We start from the raw sequence: 17604 nt of genomic DNA, 5'->3' as shown, positions 1-17604 counted from the left end.
TGTCTGTGTATAACTGCAGCCTGCCAGAACACTCCGGTTTCCATTAACCTTGGTTATCACTTGCAGGATGACCCCAGCACACTCCCAGTCCCAAATTTCCCCCCCAAAACAGGTGTTCTACACTGTCCAGTCCTGTTCTGGACAGTCCAGATATTTTAAGTCCATTGCCCCTTTCAGAGGACCAATAGCCAACAGTTTCCTGCTTTAAATGGAGTTACCTACACAATTTAGTTAAAGCACAACACTGGATTTGTTTTGATTAAAGAATAAAACAAGTTTCTTTAACTACAAAGAGAGAGGTTTTAAGTGAGTACAAGTATAATGCATTAAAGTAAAAAAATGGCTACAAGCAAAATAAAGATAAAATGCTTCCTAGTACTAAAACTTAATAAAACTTTCAAGTTGAAATCCCTTACCACATTTCCAATAACATTGCTGACCAAATTCTCAGGCCAGGATCTGCTCCCATAGTCCAAAGGCTGCTTCTTTTGTCTTCTTAGGTGAATGAGAGATGGATAGGGACAGATACCTTGGGGTGGTTTTGCCCCTCAATTTTACAGTCCAGTCCCGCTTTGAAATGCATTTTCTTGAGGGTTATCCCTATATAATGTTTATTCCTGCTGTGAGGACGGAGACAAGGAGCCTTGCGGTGAAAGAGGTTTCATGCTGTTGCTTGCTAAGATGCAGATCTGTTTGTTCCTAACCCCTTTCCTTGACAAAGAATGGCCACTTGATAGGTGATTGCCCTCCAACTGACACCTGGCTAGAGGCGTCAGCTTGTCCTTAGTCTCTGAGAAACTAGTTTACCCAAACTTTTCTGATAAACACATTTCAGACCTAATTTCAGCATATGTTTATAACTTTACATATATTTTTACTATATATATTTCATCATGAAATTATTGACCAGTGGGTTACAGGGTTGCCAACTTTCTACTCACACAACACCAAACACCCCTGCCCTGCCCCTTCTCCAAGGCCCCACCCCCGCTCATTCCACCCACCCACCCCCGTCACTCGCTCTCCCCACCCTCACTCATTCGTTCATTTTCACCAGGCTGGCTCAGGGGATTGCGGTGCGGGAGGAGGTGAAGGCTCTGGCTGTGGTGGGGCCAGGAATGAAAGGCTTGGAGTGCAGGAGGGGGCTCCGGGCTGGGGGTGGAGCTGAGGGGTTCAGAGTATGGGAAGGGGCTACAGTCTGAGGCAGGGAGTTGGGGTGTGGGAGGGGGTACGGGTTCCGGGGTGGGGCCAGAAATGAGGGATTTAGGGTTCAGGAGGGGGTTCTGGGCTGGGGAAGGGGTTTGGGGTGCGGGGGGAGTGAGGGCTCCAGCTGGGAGTGTGGGCTCTGGTGTGGAGCTGGGAATGAGGGATTTGGGGTGCAGGAGGGAACGCCAGGCTGGAGCTGAGAGGTTCGGAGGGGGCTCTGGGCTGGGGCAGGGGGTTGGGCTGTGTGGTGGGGTGAGGGCTCTGGCTGGGGGTGCAGACTCTGGGCTGGGGATGAGCAGTTTGGGATAAGGGATGGTTCTCAGGGCTCGGACTGAGGGGGTTGGAGGACAATCAAGGCTGGGGTAGGGGGTTGGGGCTCAGGAGGGGGTCAGGGGTGCAGATTCTGAGCAGAGCTTAGCTCAAGCAGCTCCCAGAGCAGTGGCATGTCCCCCCTCCGGCTCCTATGCAGAGGAGCAGCCAGGCAGCTTTGCGTGCTGTCCCACCTGCAGGCGCCGCTCCCACAGCTCCCATTGACCATGGTTCCTGGCCAATGGGAGCTGCAGAGCTGAAGTTTGGGGCAGGAGCAGCGTGCGGAGCCCCCTGGCTGTCCCTATGCATAGGAGCCAGAGGAGGGACATGCCACTGCTTCCTGGAGCCGCACCAAGCCACAGCAAGCAGGGAGCTTGCCTTAGCTCCATTGCGCTGATGACCGGATTTTTAACAGCCTGACCCGTGCCGCCAGGGTCCCTTTTTGACCAGGCGTTCTGGTAAAAAAACCGGACACCTAGCAATCCTAGTGGGTTATTATTTTTCAAATGATACCTCACAAGGGATATTTTGTACAAAGATTATTAAAATAGTGTGTAGGGTGTGGATGCAGGGGTTCACTCCGTCATATATCCCAACTGTTTTTTAACTATGTCTTCCAATTCCATGGTCAACTATCTAACATTGCATCTTATTGAGGATCACAATTAATTTCGTATTTCTGGCAAGAGTTGTTCAAGCTCCTTGTGATGGGGTGACTAATACACACACACACCCTGCAAGTTTTAATGCAGGCCAGATGGGCCAATTAACCCATTAGGCGCCTGATTAAGGAGGCTCAGCTGGACAGGAATAGGCAGGGCCTATAAAGCCAAGGGGCTGAAAGGAGAAGAGGTGGCTGGGAAAAGGCAGACACTCCTAGGAGAAAGGGAGGAGTGAGCTGGGACTGCAGTCACTCCCCAGGAAGAGGGAGGAGGCTTTGGGAACTCCTAGGTCCAGGAAGAAAAGGGCAACCAGTGGTAGGAAGAAGCCCCAGGATAGAGCAGTGAGGGCAGAGAGAGAAGGCCAAGGCTGCTGAGCTGAGAGTCTCTGGTCTGGGACCTGGAGAAGAGGGCGGGTCCGGGTTCCCCTACCAGTCACTGGGCAAGTAGCACAGAGGAAGTGAGCAAGAGTACTGCCTATGACTACTGAGGGGTTAATCTTCCCCAGAAGGGGGGAACATGGATAATAACACAGCCAGAGGGCTGAGCCATGAAGAAGACATTATGGTTCCTGAGGCTGCAAGAGGAGCTGCAGGTGGACAAAGTGATGGTGTGCAAATAGCGGACGGGTGCGTTGGCCTCAAGCTAATCCCCAGAGTACCAGAAGGAGGCGCCAGTCCAGCAGTGAGTGGTGCACCCCATGACACTCCTGAATGTGGATCTACATGTCTCCTCATCTTATCACTCCAAGATTGATGGACAGATGGAATGAGTGAACCAAATTCTTGAGCAATACTTCTGTTGCTTTATCAGTTACCACCAGAATGACTGGGTTTCGTTTCTCTCTCTTGCCAAATTAGTGTACAATAACTCCAACCACAGATCAACCCACCAGCGTCCTTTCTACACCAACTACAGTTTCCTCCACCTGTCCATGCCACAAGTCTCCCACATACTTGCAGCATCCAATGTATCTGAACACCTGCACTGCATCCAGGAGGAGTTCAAAGCCCACTGTGACAAAGTTCCTCCTCTACCTTGGTGGGTCTTGCGCTTATTGGCGGATTTGCTCGCCTTGGAGCTTCATGACAGCCCTCAGCTTGGCCGTTTTTCTGAACCCACAGTCCAGGTCGACTCCTCCTGTGTCTGACCAGGAGTTGGGAGGTTTGGGGGGAACCTGGGCCCGCCCTCTACTCCAGGTTCCAGCCCAGGGCCCTGTGGAATGCAACTATCTAGAGTGCCTTCTGAAACAGCTGTGCGACAGCTACAACTCCCTGGGCTACTTCCCCATGGCCTCCTCCCAACACCTTCTTTATCCTCACCATAGGACCTTCCTCCTGGTGTCTGATAATGCTTGTACTCCTCAGTCCTCCAACAGTATGCATTCTCACTCTCAGCTCCTAGCACCTCTTGCTCCCAGCTCCTTACACGCGCACCACAAACTGAAGTGAGCTCCTTTTTAAACCCAGGTGCCCTGATTAGCCTGCCTTAATTGATTCTAGCAGCTTCTTGATTGGCTGCAGGTGTTCTAATCAGCCTGTCTGTCTTAATTGTCTCCAGAAGGTTCCTGATTGTTCTGGAACCTTCCCTGTTACCTTACTGAGGGAAAAGGGACCTACTTAACCTGGGGCTAATATATCTGCCTTCTATTACTCTCCTGTAGCCATCCGGCCCGACACTGTCACACCACCTAGAATTGGCCAAAAGAGATTACAAATGGTTTGCATACCTCTGTTTGCAGGGAACCCCTCACATCACAGTTGTAGATAAAATATGGCTCTCAACACAGCACAAGCTCTACCACACCTTCACAAAAGCTAGATTACTGATACAGTGGCCCATTGCAGGTCATCCAGCAGATCAACACTGTAGCCTTCAAACTATCTTAGCATCAAACTACCAAACTTCACAAAAGTACCTTATGGCCATTAAAATAGCTCTACAGTGGGACAGTCCATAATCATTATCGTTATGGATACAGGATCAGATCAAAGGAAGGATAATTTTGATAAAATAAGGCAAAACAAGATTATTTAAAAATGAGAAATACAAAAAAGTAAAAAGCCTTACCTGGTAATCAGGTTTCGTACAGTAATCTAAATTGGAGATGTGATCTAGAAAGATGTTGAATTCTTGGGGGAGATGTTTCAACATGAGCCTGTGGTCATATCTCTCTTTTATGGAGCCCACTTGCTCCTAGGAACAGTTAGCACAAAAAGCATTAGCATACCACCATTCCCAACTGCAGAATATTCACACCATACATCACAGGCATTAAGTGCAATATTTTTGGTCAGAGTTGAAGGGTGTTTGAAAAGGAGATTAATCCTTTAGGTTATAGCAGGACCAGAGATCCTGCCACTGTCCTTAGCACCAATGTAAAACGTCCTTTAAAACCTCCAACTCAATACTTAAATGCTAGTCTAATTCTCTCTCTCTCTCTCTCTCTCTCTCTCTCTCTCTCTGTGTTTTCTTGCTGTTTGACACCACTGATTATAATTGGGCATTATAACTCTACTAGAATTATAGATAGGGATTAAAAAGTTCTATTACGTCATCTACTTCAGTTCACTTCTGATACACAATTACTCCTCAGAGTAGACTTTTTTTAGTATTTTTATTCAGTCCAATATCAGTTAGTCTGTGGTTTCCAAAGTCAGAAGAATAAGAGCAGTCCTTTGTATGGCCCATCTTCATCTACCAACATAGCTAAGTTAATCAGAAAGTGCTTTTGATTATGCTATACATTCAAAATAGGGAGACACAAGTAGTGGACACAAGCCATCAGAGGTTTCTTTTTCTTTGCTTACCTCCCATAAGACATCTGCCTAACAGCATGACCACAGATCTACTGGGCTAACTTTGTCTAACAGCAAATACTGAATGTCTATTTCCAAGATGAAATGTCAAACTTTGTACAGAAGGTTTGTGAAGGCAAAAAGCACTGGTTTCAAAATAGGGCCATGAATTAATGTATGTACATTTATATTTGCCCTCTATAATGAATCTGTAAAAACTGTAAACTCTGTCTAAATTCCCTTGCAAACTAAGACTATTTGTAACACTCCACAACACTTTATGCCATGACATTTGCACTGTGACGTGAGGGGGAGGAAATAACTAGAAACTGCTGCAAAAATGTAACATTAGAATTTTATGAACCAATGATTCTTGAGAAGATTTTTCATGAAGGTGTTTATGTGCAATGCCCATCTAAGATCCTTATTTCTAGATTTTACCTTGTCTTTTATTTTTCTCCAAGGCAGCTGTCCGACCACAAACTCTACCAACATGTAAAACAGGGACCAGAGGTCATCATGCCTTCCCATTTCCTGTGAAAAAGAAGAGGGATGGAATTTTATTACTCCTCAGAACTGCTGTACTTTACCTTACTACTATGCAATCAAAGCTAGTGGGCTTTGCTGGATCCTGTATTACTCTAGAGCAGGAGTGGGCAAACTTCGGCCCGCAGGCTGCATCCGACCCGCCAGCCGTTTTAATTAGAACCTTGAGCTCCTGCAATTTTTTTGCAAAATTTTTTGGCTTGCCCCACTCCACACTGCAGCTGGGGAGCAGGGTCGGGAGCCACTCCACGTGGCTTCCAGAAGCAGCAGCATGTCCCCCTTCTGGCTCCTATGCATAGGGGCAGTCAGGGGCCTCCGCTCCGCATGCTGCCCCCACCCCAAGAGCTGTCCCTGCAGATCTCATTGGCCGGGAACTGCAGCCAATGGGAGCTGCAGGGGCGGTGCCTGTGGATGGGGCAGCACGCAGCAGAGCCGCCTGGCCACACTTCCGCATAGGAGCTGGAGGGGGGACATGCCACTGCTTCCGGGAACCACTTGAGGTAAGCGCCGCCTGGAGCCTGCACCCCTGAGACACCCCCCACTCCTCACTCCCTGCCCCAGCCCTCATCCCCCTCTTACACCCCAAACCCTCATCCCCAGTCCCACCCCAGAGTCCTCACCCCACCCCTGCCCCTGCCCCATCCCGGAGCCCCTTCCTGCACCCTGAACTCCTCATGTCTGGACCTACCCTGGAGCCCACACCCCCAGCCACAGCCCTCATCCCCTCCTGCACCCCAACCCCAATTTCATAAGCATTCATGGCCCGCCATACAATTTCCATACCCAGATGTGGCCCTCGGGCCAAAAAGTTTGCCCACCCCTGTTCTAGAGACTTCAACTATTGTATATTCCCAATAAAACTGATTAGAATAAAAATTGCAAAACAGACCCCTATAATACTGCAAGTAGGAAAACACTCTCTCCTTTTTCATCTCTTCAGATGGAAGAATAAAAAGCACAGAAAAAAATAGAAGAGGAAGCATGTTAAAATATGATTACAGGGATGTACATCATTTTACTGTGAAGTGAAATATCATCACACTGGCAATAGTAGTTTGTCCAAAATTCTCTAATATGCTGAGATCATGATGATCAGTGGAATATACTGTAAATATATTATGTTATCACCTGATAATTTCGTCTTCCCTGTTCCATTCTTCTGTGGTATTATTAAAACAGTGATGGTAATAATTAAAACTATTACGATTTCTGCAACCAGAACACCATTATGAAGATAAGACATTCAGTTATCTACAGTAACGTAAAAGTGACCTATTCTTTCCTAAATATTTCCCACAGTCTAACATCTTTCTATATGATAATGACAGAGGGACACAGAAAATGAAGCAAGATTTATACTATATACACAGGTTTCAGAGTAACAGCCGTGTTAGTCTGTATTCGCAAAAAGAAAAGGAGTACTTGTGGCACCTTAGAGACTAACCAATTTATTTGAGCATGAGCTTTCGTGAGCTACAGCTCACTTCATCCGATGAAGTGAGCTGTAGCTCATGAAAGCTCATGCTCAAATAAATTGGTTAGTCTCTAAGGTGCCACAAGTACTCCTTTTCTTTTTACTATATACACAATTGACAGTGTTTTTAATTATTAGAAAACTCAGACAGGTGGGATGTAAGCACAGATACTCACTCTGTTTCTGTGAGCATTGACTGATGCATAGCGTACTGTTCCTCGAAAACCCGCAACAGCTCGTGGCTATCAGAGAAGTAGACACAAAAATCAAAGATTTTTCAGTACCAAAGAAGATAAACCACCTGATAACACACAACAACATGTAAAACCTACTACAGCACAGAGAATGGAGCAACGGCAAATGTAATTTAGATCTTCTGTCTGCTTTCGGTTTCCCACATTGCTGGTACAATATTACTGCAAGAGATTCAATGGGGGCTCAAATGGACATGACAAGATGGTGTGCCGCATATCCACACATGGGTTAGCTCCAGGGAAAAGCTATCCTCTACCTAGGTTAGCTTTTGTTTTAAAGAGTGTCAAATCCTCAAAGAGAGGCCTCTTAGGAAAGATGCATGGTGGGTTTACTAATATCTTTCACCACTGAGTCTTGGTTCTAAATCTCAAGAAGTCTGAAGTTTAAACTATGAAAGGAACAGAAGCGTACAAGTATCTTTGAAAAATCTCAAGATACTGCTAGGTCTCAGCTATCTTACATCAGAGAACAGCTAGGGACAATTAGGCATTTGTTAAAATTATTTTTATCATCACAATTACTTTTCAGATCAAGAGGTCAATGATTTGAGAAATTCCAAGAGAGGGAGAACCCGTATAAAAGTCTCAAAGCTGTGGGCTGAGAAATAAATAGCATGTACTGAGCACCTCATTGGGCTAACAAAAGGCAAAATATAGCTGAAGAAAGAAATGCATTTGCTGCATCCCATGTTGTAGAATGCCAGTCAGCACAATACCAAAGCAACCTCTTTCCCTAGAAGCACCTTCTTTGGCAGCTTCCTGGTCCCTACTAACTCTCCACAGAACAGGGCTACACTTTTATAGGAACTTTTTCCAGTGTGCCTTTCTGATGCTGGTCCTTTAAACTTGGCAGAACCAAGCAACCGTTGCCCTAAAGTGGCCACCCTTGGCACTGTAACTGGCAGCATCTCTCTCTCCATCTTCTAGCTGGTGAATACCTGCCTTTCTTTCTCACTGCTGAGAAGATAGCACATTCTCACAGATCAAACTGAACTTTTAGAGCCACAGAACAGATACCTATAGAATAGTAATGACTTCCTGAAATCTCTTGCTCCCAATAAAACATTATAGGAGCAGTGTAATTAAATATTTATTTTGTAATATTTTAATCTTCATGTTTATGGTACAAAATAAAATAAGTATTATATTACATTGTCAGAAATAGACATCCTACTCATTTTAGCCACTCAACTCACCTCACATAGACACAAAAAAAAACCCTGCCTGAACTGCTAAATGTTATTTCTGTCTTTGCCTTTTTCCTGAACTTAAGATTTTCAAAAGTAATTTCTTCTTTTTGTTTCCTCTAAAAATTAATGCAAGAGACTTGTATAACCTACACCAGTTCTCACTTGATCTGAGAGGGAGTGAGGGTGAACTCTACTTGCCTGGGGGCCCATGCAAGTTTTTAGATTTTTCAAAAATAATATGATGAAAAGTTTCTATTCATACGCATTTGGAGACCACCACAAAATAAAATTATGATTGTAATCAGGAAAAGATTTTTTTTTTTCAGATTACCCAACGTGGCTATCATTCGTTCATGTCCACCAATGTGAGCAACATTGGGAGCCCTCATATCGGCAGGCCAGCAACTGCTGTCATTGTTTTTAACATCACATTGATTAGATCTGCTCTCAAGTAGGATTCCATATCAGCGTTTTTTTAAAAAAATGCCAACAGTAGCCAGTGGCCCATCTAAGCAATAGTGGAGCTGAACCAGGGTTAGTAAAGGTGGGAAATCTTTTGCAAAAATTTTTAAGTGTAGACAGGGTCTTTGAGTGTACTGTAAATAGACTGGGTTTTTTGCACTCTCACAAACAGCCTTTAAATGACACTTGGAAGTAATTTTGTGATTAGGTCTGCTAGAGAATTTAGTTTAAATTTCAGCTTAATTAGCTTTACAGTGTAAACCATCTTATAGTTTTTTATAATGAATCTTTAACTGTTTAACCAAAGGTACAAGTATAAAACCCCTAGAATCATCATAGAATATCAGGGTTGGAAGGGACCTCAGGAGATCATCTAGTCCAACCCCCTGCTCAAAGCAGGACCAATCCCCAATATTTGCCCCATATCCCTAAATGGCCCCCTCAAGGATTGAACTCGCAACCCTGGGTTTAGCAGGCCAAAGCTCAAACCACTGAGCTATCCCTCTCCCCGGGAAAGGAAGCGTGGTCCAGTGATTACGGAGGGTTCTATTAGCCTGACTCTTCCATTGATTCCCTGCATCACCTTGGGCAAATCACTTTACTTCTCTGTGCTTTGGTTTAACTTTTCTGTCAAATGGGAATAATAATCTTTAACAACCTCTCACAAAAGTGGTGGAGTATAGCTAATCTTTGTGGGTCCAAATCCTGTAGTCCCAGCATTGACCTATTGAATCCCATTAACTTCAAAGGGTGTTCTGTCTGCACAAGAACTGTGGGATCAGTTCCTGCATATCCTTGGATCAAAGGCACTATGTAAGTGCAAATTGTCATGAATTATGATCATACACGAGGTTTCCTCCAAGCAACTCCACATAGTTGATATGGATCCCCTCTATCAGGCCAGTGGGTCCTCAGGATTGCTGAAGTCCAGAGTACAGCTTACTTATGTTTGAGTCTTATATGTCCCTTGCTACCACATACAGGAGGTATCAGGATTTAGCCCCTTCTATCAAGTCTTTATAACAGATATGCCAGTGGTTGCATGTTATGCATACTCTTCTTCATCTAACACCCAGCTAGAACTCTCTGAGAGCTGGTATGTCATTGGGCTTAGATTTTACCCTGAGTAGGAGGGCCACAGAATTTCATGCTGCAGAAATTCCATGCTATAGTGTAAATTTAGGTAGGGTCTTTCTGTAAGATTTCAAGAGAATCTCAGCTCCCATTTTAAAAAGATGGGTTTTTAGCCCAGCAGTCCTAATCAGTCCTGAATCAGTCATCCAAGAGACCTTCTTATCTTACAGCTGTTTCTAAGACTGCTATAAGTTAGGTAAATTTCCACAAGAATGTAAATAGACTGAATGGTAGCAGTTTTTTGCAGGATGTTGCTATACATCATAGCCCTAAAACGCCAACACATCAGTGTCCTTAGTATGAGCAAAGATGCAACCTATAAATCCCAACAGCGCAGGAACCCAGAAGGTGAAATCCAATGCACTACTCTGGTTAGAACCTAAGAGCACAGCTGCACTGCTGTAAGCTCTCTAATGTAGCTGCTCTAAGCTGACAGGAGAGAGCTCTCCCATTGGTTTAACTACTCAAACCCCCACGTCTGCGGGACAAGCTCTCTTGCTGACATAGCGCTGTCCACACTGGCGCTTATGTCAGTGTAACTTATTTCAGAGTAGCAGCCATGTTAGTCTGTATTTGCAAAAAGAAAAGGAGTACTTGTGGCACCTTAGAGACTAACAAATTTATCTGAGCATAAGCTTTCATGAGCTACAGCTCACTTCATCAGATGATGCATTGATTGCATGCATCCGATAAAGCGAGCTGTAGCTCACGAAAGCTTATGCTCAAATAAATTTGTTAGTGTAACTTATGTCGCTCGGGGGTGACTTATTCACCCCCCTAAGCAACGTAAGTTATGTCAACATAAGATGTAGTGTAGACATAGCCTAAATGAGGTCAGGAACATATTTACTTTTACCAAGTGAAATATTTCTCTTTTCATGAAGACAATGAAATAAACATGGTGACTGGAATGGACAGGGACCCATCTTCTTAGAGTAATGACCTTGATTTCCACGAGATAACTAGCACACACCAAATCATTTCCCATTTGTTTGACTTCGGGCAAGGAGACTGAACACAAAACAGTTCCTTTAGAGTTTTGATGCAAATTTTGAAGTGCAATCTTCTCCACCGACTATTGAATCCATTGGGCTGTTCTATCTAAGATCTACACCAGGACAAAAGTCTTTTCTATCAGGTCATATAAACAGGTAACTTCTCACTATGCCAGCTGCTTAACGTTAAAACACCTATTTTAATTATACTCTAAGTTGCATCACTCACAAAACTATTGATGGTTTTGGAGGTAGTTAGCTGGGCCAGTTCAAAATGGGATTTACTGCCCTCTGGGCTTTTATTAAGCTTCTGAAACTGCTGTATCAGAATTCTTGATGCATAACAAAAAGCTTCATGTAATAAAAGATAAGTTCTCAAACTATCCACTTCACTGGAGCTTTCAAACAAAACCCCCTCTACCACTAACTGTGAAGCTTTTTTGTTTATAGATCCCCAAAATGGATGTGTTCAATATTGGCTCATCTACCAGCAACTCAGGATTCTCCTTCTGTAAAGGACATAGATTATTATGCAGCCACGATAAAATGACTAGTTAATTTTTTTTAAAACTGGTACTACCAAATTAAGGCATAGACAATACTTCAGAATGCTTACAGGGTGCCAGAAAGGATTGGGTTCCCAGAAGCAGGATCCACAATTTTATCTACCAGATTCAATCTCTAAGAAATCTCCCTCAGCAGCAGCTGAGCTTTCTGAAAACAACCTAATTTCCCCCATTGAGAGTGAAAGCTTGAAAGGCTGTCTATCTGGAGCCATTAAAGAAGGTGACCTACAAGAGCTATTAAGAGAACCATCTGGGTTTATAGCTTCTTTGACATGAATAATTCTCTGGAGTGCATTTGTAATTACAGAAGGGAATGCATACATTTGGGTATATCCGTGAATTCCACTGAAAATCTTCATTAAAATGGATTACATCTGTGTCTCTTTCCATAAGAGGAGAGACTTTTATGAGACCTCATCAATGCATGGCTGCTTCTTCACTTGGGACTTTGCAGCTTGTATCTATCTAGATTGTAATTCTAGAGCATCTATCACCATAATATACAAGTATCATTTACAATAAAAATTTCTCAGAGATATTCCTAGCATATTTGATAATGGGCTCTGCTCTTCATCTCACCCAGGTTTAGCAGCTTTACTTACTGTGTTTTTGTTTTATATTGCTGCTGCTGTTGTAATTTCTTGCCTTCGGTTATTGTAACAAAGCTTTTGCAAAGAGATGAGTCCTTCATCTTTCTGTGAAAACTGTCACACTTGAGCTCAGTCTGATTTGGTCCCATAAACTACTACAGTCAAACTCTTTTGATGAACAATAATTTACTCCTAACTTTTGAGAACTTTACACTGGGCATTGTCAGTTACATTCTCCCAAGGGAGCGACTCTCTAAGTATTTCATGAATGGAGGGGGTGATTTTGAATGTAGCTGGGCTTCAACCCAATTAAGGCTTTAAAGATTAAGACCAGAAACTTAAATTGGCACAAGAAGCAAAGTGAAAGAGGAGTGTATGGCCCATTTGAGCAATGCATTCTCTGCAGTTTTTCCTGCTAAGCAATGAAAGCCAATGTTTGCAAGGCCCATGCTGGGGCTATTAGTATGATGTAATCCCCATCTTGTTTGATCTTGTACAAGACCTTGGGCAGAAACAGAACTTGAGGGAAAGCATACAGCAGGCCTTTTGGAAAATTCAGGAGGAAAGCATCTGGCACTGACCCTGGGCTGTGACCCGCCAAGGAACACAAAAAAAAAAAATATTTCTTGTTTTCTTTCATTGAGAACAGGTCCCCTCGGGAATACTCCACAATTGGAAAATGGTGATGGACACATCCGGATGACGGGATCATTCATGGTGGCCTGCAGACAATCTGCTCAGGTGATCTGCCAGGGTGTTTTGAACCTCTGGAAGGTAGGCTGCTTTCAGGTTGATGGATCTGGCTATGCAAAAGTTCCAAAGCAAGATGGGCTGTATGCATAACTTCGTTAACTGGGGTCCTCCCTGTCTGTTTACATAAAACATGGCTGTTGTGTTGCCTGTGAGTACAAACAAACTCTGCGCCCTCACATGCAGGAGGAATGACATACAAGCCAAATAAATGGCCTGAAGTTCTTTGTTATATGGACACCAAGGTCCTGGGACGACCAAAGCCCCTGAGTCTGATGGGGACCTAAGTGAGCTCCTCAACTTATATCAGATGCATCCATGACTAAGGTGAGTATCTGCTGAGGAGGCACAAAGGGAACTCGTGTAAACATTCAATGGGTCTGTCCACCAGCCCAGGGAGGACAAGACTTGAGCTGTTACCTGAACTACCCCATCCATGTGATGGTCAGCTGGAGAGTATACTGAGGTTAGCCAACCCTGCAGCACTCTGAAGTGCAGTTTAGTGTGCTGGACCACGTAGGTGCATGCCGCCATATGCACTAGAAGTCTGAAGCACTTTCAAACCATAGTGAGAGGATGTGCCTTTAGAACTAGAGCAATGATCTGCAGTTCACTGAACCTCATTTGCGGCAGGAATGCCCTGGCCTGTGTGGAGTCTAGCACTGTCACAACTCTATTCTCTGAACTGGCGTCAGAATAGATTCTTCTGTATTAATTAGGAGCCCTAATGTGTGAAAGGCTGACTGGATAGTATCTATGTTGGAGAGCATTTGACATCTGGACTGGTCCCTCAATACCCAGTCATCCAGGTTAGAGAACATGTGGATTCCCAACCTGCACAGAAAAGCAACCACTCCTGCCATGCATTTTGTAAACATGAAAGGGGCTACTGCAAGGTCAGAGGGGAGAAATGCAAATTGGTAGTGTGAATTGTTGACCATGAACCTGAGGAATTTTCTGTGGCTGCAATGAATTGCCAATTGAAAGCAAGCATCCTTTAAGTCCTGAGCAGAGTACCGGTCCCCAGTTTCTAAGGAAGGGATAACAGAAGCAAGAGTAACCATCTGAAATTTTGTTTTCTTCAGAGACTTGTTCAGTTGCTTTAGATCTAAAAGATGCCTGAGATCCCTTTGCCTTTGGCATTAGGTATTATTTGGAATAGAATCCTTTCCCTCGGAAAGGCATGGGAACTTCCTCTATGGCCCCCACAAGGAGGAGAGACTGGAACTCCTGAAGTATCACACTCTCATGAGAGTGGTCCTTAAAGAGAGATGGGGTAGAGGATCGGAAGGGGGAATAGAAGTAACTTGGAGGATGTAACCCAGTTCTACCTTACTTAGGACCCACCGATCTGTGGTGATGCAAGACCAAGCACTTAGGAAATGCGATAAGTGGTTGGCAAAAATAGGGGAAGAGAACAATGGTACCCAGGGAAATGACAGGCTGCTCTTAACCAAAAGTCAAAATGAATGCTTTGAGGAACAGTCTGCCTGGATGAAGCAGGTTCTGTGGAGGAAGAAAGAGTAGTAGGCCATCTTTTATAACCTCTGTCCACTCTTTCTCAATAGATCTTGGCTATGAGGCATAAATGTGTGGAATTGCTGGGACTGTTGCGGGCAGAAAGCTCTTTCTTTGTCACTGGTGTTAAGTTCTATTTGCTCTAACACTGAACACAATATTTGTAAAGTCACTATTCATAAGAATATTTAACTGGAACAGCCCTCTAATTACTCTTATTTCCCATTTATCTCCTCAAGTCCATTTCTAAGTTTTTAAAGTTCGGCTAAACCTCTGTGGTTTTAATGTTCTGTCTGAAGTTGCATCAACACATTTCTGTGCATGGTCTATACAGGCACTTTTCGCTTTTCTTAGTATATTTCTAGGGTAGTATATGCAGATGCACATATGTTGAAAATTGATGATAAAAGTCCGTTTGCTGGAGATACTCCAAAAGTTCAAATCCCCTGTGAGCACTGAACAAAGGTAAATGGCATTTATTTGGTTTCTTATGCAAACACCTGAGTAGAAGAACATGTTCACAAAGCCCATGTGAACAGATGTTTAATTGCTTCCATAGTGATTAAAAAGATCGAAACATTTATGTTCACAGATGTCGTCTCATGAGCCTTTTCATAAGGATCAGTATTTACAGCACTTGCTGACAGATTCTAAGAAAGCAGGTGTCAGAGCTGAGAATTTTGTTATTGTGGGGATCTTCAATTCCCTGTTGCATCAGTAGAGAGTCAAGAGTGGATTTTGCCTTCTGCAAGTGACTGCCCATAAGAAATTTATTAGATAATTTGTTTCCTCTGGATTTAAATGGATTTGCAATTGTTTGAGAGGTGAAATTCAGGCATTGTTAGATATTTTATCTGAACATCTCAATGCTTAGAGTCAGTATTCCTCCAAAACATGATGCTATATTTCCAAGTTGTTCTAAAAGCAGGAGTTCCAGCTGTGCACACCTGTAAAGATTTTATAACATTCCCAGTCAAAAATCTGGTAGTTAAAGTACCACAAACCTACTTGGACGACACATTACAAAAATGTTTGTTTTTAAAAAGAACCCTCAAAGGCCAGAGATCCAAAATTAAAGTTACACTTAAGTTAAAAGTTTCCAAACACTGGAAAGTATGGAAATATTCAGTTAAGTTCAGCCAAACAATCATAACTCTGCTCCCACGTCACTGCCCTGAGAACAAGCAAAAAATTAAAATCCATTTTAGCCTCAAACATCAAAAAGGTTCATTTACTCACTGACTCAAATTTAACACTTCTTACTAGACACTCTTACTTGCGATCTTTAAGAAGTTGGCTGTGATATGACAATCTGCCTTGAATAACAGGCAGGGGATGGCTTCACTACTCCAGAAGCAGAGTGATTAGAGGGCATGTGAGAAGCTCAAAAGATGCAGAATACAAACAGTTTATTACATAGTTGCTGAAATACAGGTATCTTTCTCATGGATTTAATTACCACAAAGTTACATGTGTACACATACACTTTATATAATTTTTAAAATAGATTACATACTGGATCCTCAACTGAAGCAAACCTTTAATGAAGAAATCATTCTTCAAGTATTTAAATTCTCTTTAACATATAATAGCGTTTGGTGTTCAAACAAATTGACAGCGCTCCATTACAATAATGTTCTATTAGATCTTTGTATATGTTCATATATAGAAATAAATTAAACAAGACCAAAACCATACTATATAAATGCCATAATAAACCACATGTTAACAGGGGGGATACTTTTTCAAGGATCTGCAGGGATGTTGCCTTATTTTTAAAAATATATAATTCTTAAATTGAGCACAAGCTATACATGATATGGCACAAACAGGTATATTGCATACACAGTGTGAAGTTGAAAATGGTGATACTACCTAACTCTTCTGTATAGCATAATATTTACATGTGCATTCTAAATAAAAACTACTGAAAGTGATATGATTTGTCCTAATACACTGGTGCAGGACTTCCAGTCCATTTAGGAAAAAAAGCAAGGTTAACCAAATTAAATAGAAATGGAAAATATAAAATATAACCAGATAAGCAATTCATACGCCTGTCCTCGGCTGTAGGTATAAGTACAGATGATTCAGTGCATTCCAGTAATAGAGCTATTACATCTAAGAACATCTCTTCCCTTCATCTCCTCCCTCTTTCACAGCCCTACAAAAATACAACGTATGTTGATCTCTGAGTTAAGTCCTATGTATCAGATTGATTCATTACTCAAAAGCTAACAGTCCTTACCAATATTCTATAAACTCAGTAAGCTATGGAGACACTTTTCTCTTCAGAACTAGATCAACTTGTACACAAAAATCCAGGAGATTATTAAAAATTGCCCATCTCCCAATGAACATACTCTAATAACTATGAAACAGGGCTGAAGATTTTTTAACTTGCTCCATTTTACCATAAAATCTTCTGTCCAAGAGCAACTCTAATCTGTAACATGCAAAACAGGGTTCAAAATAGGATTCTTTAGCTGCTCTTTATTGTAAAGAGTTTTAACCTTTTTTCTTTTAAACTGAAAATTAACCAGATGAGGCAGAACATTGTAGAGATATATTACAATAATCAGTAGACTGCAACCAAAACTGTTTAAATTTGAAACGTAAACAGAGGCCTTGGAATAAATGAAAAATTGTCTCCATTGATTTAATAACCTAATAATATATAAGCATATTGAGTCCCAAGGGTGAGCACAAGGGATGCACTTCCTTTTACTGCTATTTCAGACACTGAGCGTTAGCTCTGGTCTACACTATGAGTTTAGGTCGAATTTAGCAGCGTTAGGTCAATTCAACCTTGCACCCGTCCACATGACGAAGCCATTTTTGTCGACTTAAAGGGCTCTTAAAATCGATTTTTGTACTCCTCCCTGACAAGGGGATTAGCACTTAAATCGACATTGCTGGGTCGAATTTGGAGTAATGTGGATGCGATTCAACGGTATTGGCCTCCAGGAGCTATCCCAGAGAGCTCCATTGTGACCACTCTGGACAGCACTTTCAACTCAGATGCACTAGTCAGGTACACAGGAAGAGCCCTGGGAGCTTTTGAATTTCATTTCCTGTTTGGCCAGCGTGGCGAGATCATCAGCACAAGTGACAATGCAGTCCCAGAATCACAAAAGAGCTCCAGCATGGACC

The 17604-nt window shown here is 42.8% G+C and overlaps 1 protein-coding gene across 2 annotated transcripts in view; it reads right to left on the bottom strand.

Annotated features, from left to right (window-relative positions):
- Positions 1-17604, bottom strand: part of TTBK2 (tau tubulin kinase 2) — a 207524-nt gene that overhangs the window by 59053 nt on the left and 130867 nt on the right. For both annotated transcript variants that reach the window (XM_077818805.1, XM_077818806.1), the window contains 3 exons: positions 7169-7234; positions 5414-5506; positions 4245-4370 (listed from right to left, as the gene is read on the bottom strand). In XM_077818805.1, the coding sequence (XP_077674931.1) occupies positions 4245-4370; positions 5414-5506; positions 7169-7234 (285 nt within the window). The remainder of the gene's footprint in view (positions 1-4244; positions 4371-5413; positions 5507-7168; positions 7235-17604) is intronic.

The sequence above is a fragment of the Eretmochelys imbricata genome, chromosome 6, assembly GCF_965152235.1.
Source record: "Eretmochelys imbricata isolate rEreImb1 chromosome 6, rEreImb1.hap1, whole genome shotgun sequence".
Classification (NCBI taxonomy): domain Eukaryota; kingdom Metazoa; phylum Chordata; order Testudines; family Cheloniidae; genus Eretmochelys; species Eretmochelys imbricata.
Note: the sequence above shows the minus strand (reverse complement) of the source record. Positions and strands in the feature narration are given on the sequence as shown.